At 40.7% G+C, this 1,130-nt stretch overlaps 1 protein-coding gene across 1 annotated transcript in view; it reads left to right on the forward strand.

Annotated features, from left to right (window-relative positions):
• LOC107605547 (far upstream element-binding protein 2) overlaps positions 149-1,130 on the forward strand; it is a 7,334-nt gene continuing 6,352 nt past the window's right edge. The window contains exon 1 of the mRNA XM_016307454.2: positions 149-656. Within this exon, the coding sequence (XP_016162940.1) occupies positions 347-656 (310 nt within the window). The 5' untranslated portion in view covers positions 149-346. The remainder of the gene's footprint in view (positions 657-1,130) is intronic.

Raw genomic sequence — 1,130 nt, forward strand, 5'->3', positions numbered from 1 at the left:
TTCTTTAACTGAACTTCTAACATAATATAACTCTAACTTCTGATTTTATTATACATTATTACTCTCTTAATTCTAAATTTTATCCACCACTCTCATCCTTAATTACTATTATCATTATCTTCATCATATGCATTTCTTAAATTCTTGTGTATATTCTTAAGGCTGGTAATGGACAGTAGGATTAGGGTTTGAATCAATTGGATCAGTGACGTCACACAAGAAGCAGCTCCAGCTTAAAAATAAAAATCTAGTAGTAGTAGTAGTAGTGAACAAAGAAGTGAGAACCAACCTTCCATATTTTTCGAGTCTATAGGGTTTCTTCTTCTTCTTCTTCTTCTTCTCTCCAATGGCGGAAGAATCGCAATATGAAACTTCCACCACTCCTCCCTCGTTGAAGCGCAAGTACGACGACCAACAACCACCGCCCTCCGCCCGCCAAAGCGGTTTTTCCTCCCCTGACGCCCCCCCTCCACCGTCATACAACAGCGTCCCTCCGCCGGCCCCCTCTGGCATCGAGCTCGCCAAGCAGCGTGCACAGGAGGTCGCCGCCCGCCTCCTTAGCGGCGCCCCACCCCCCGCAGCCACGGGTCTCGACGTCAAGCGTCCCAAGGTCGATAACGGCACAGCTCCTCCTTCGGGTTTCGATTCCATGGGTGGTGAGTAGGGTTTTACTTCTCGTCTTCGGTTATTATTATTATTATTGTGATTACGTTTCTGCATTTATTTCATCGGTAGGTAAGGTTTTCACTGTACATGTTTCGATTTGGCTAGAAAGTTTCGATTATAAGCTGATTCACAGAATTCAGGGTTTTATTACGGAAGGTCTCAATCTTGGTAAAATTTTTTTAAATCCTTAGCTCTTCAACCATTTTTTTTAGCAAAAAAGTTTGGCTATGTGCTAGATGTTGTTTTTTTGTCACATAAACTTCTATTACTAGCTGCTCAAGTTTTGATCTAATTGTAATCGAGCGTTTTGATATGTTTTTGGATATCATTTGAAATTTTGAGTTAATGTTGTTTGGAGTTTGGTTACATTTGATGAGAAAGTTTTGATTATAAGCTGTATGAAGTTTCGTTCCATCAGTAAAGAGGGGTTCCGCTAAATTGTTGGATAAATTTTGGTTTTAAGC

This window comes from Arachis ipaensis, chromosome B06 (genome assembly GCF_000816755.2).
Source record: "Arachis ipaensis cultivar K30076 chromosome B06, Araip1.1, whole genome shotgun sequence".
Lineage (NCBI taxonomy): Eukaryota > Viridiplantae > Streptophyta > Magnoliopsida > Fabales > Fabaceae > Arachis > Arachis ipaensis.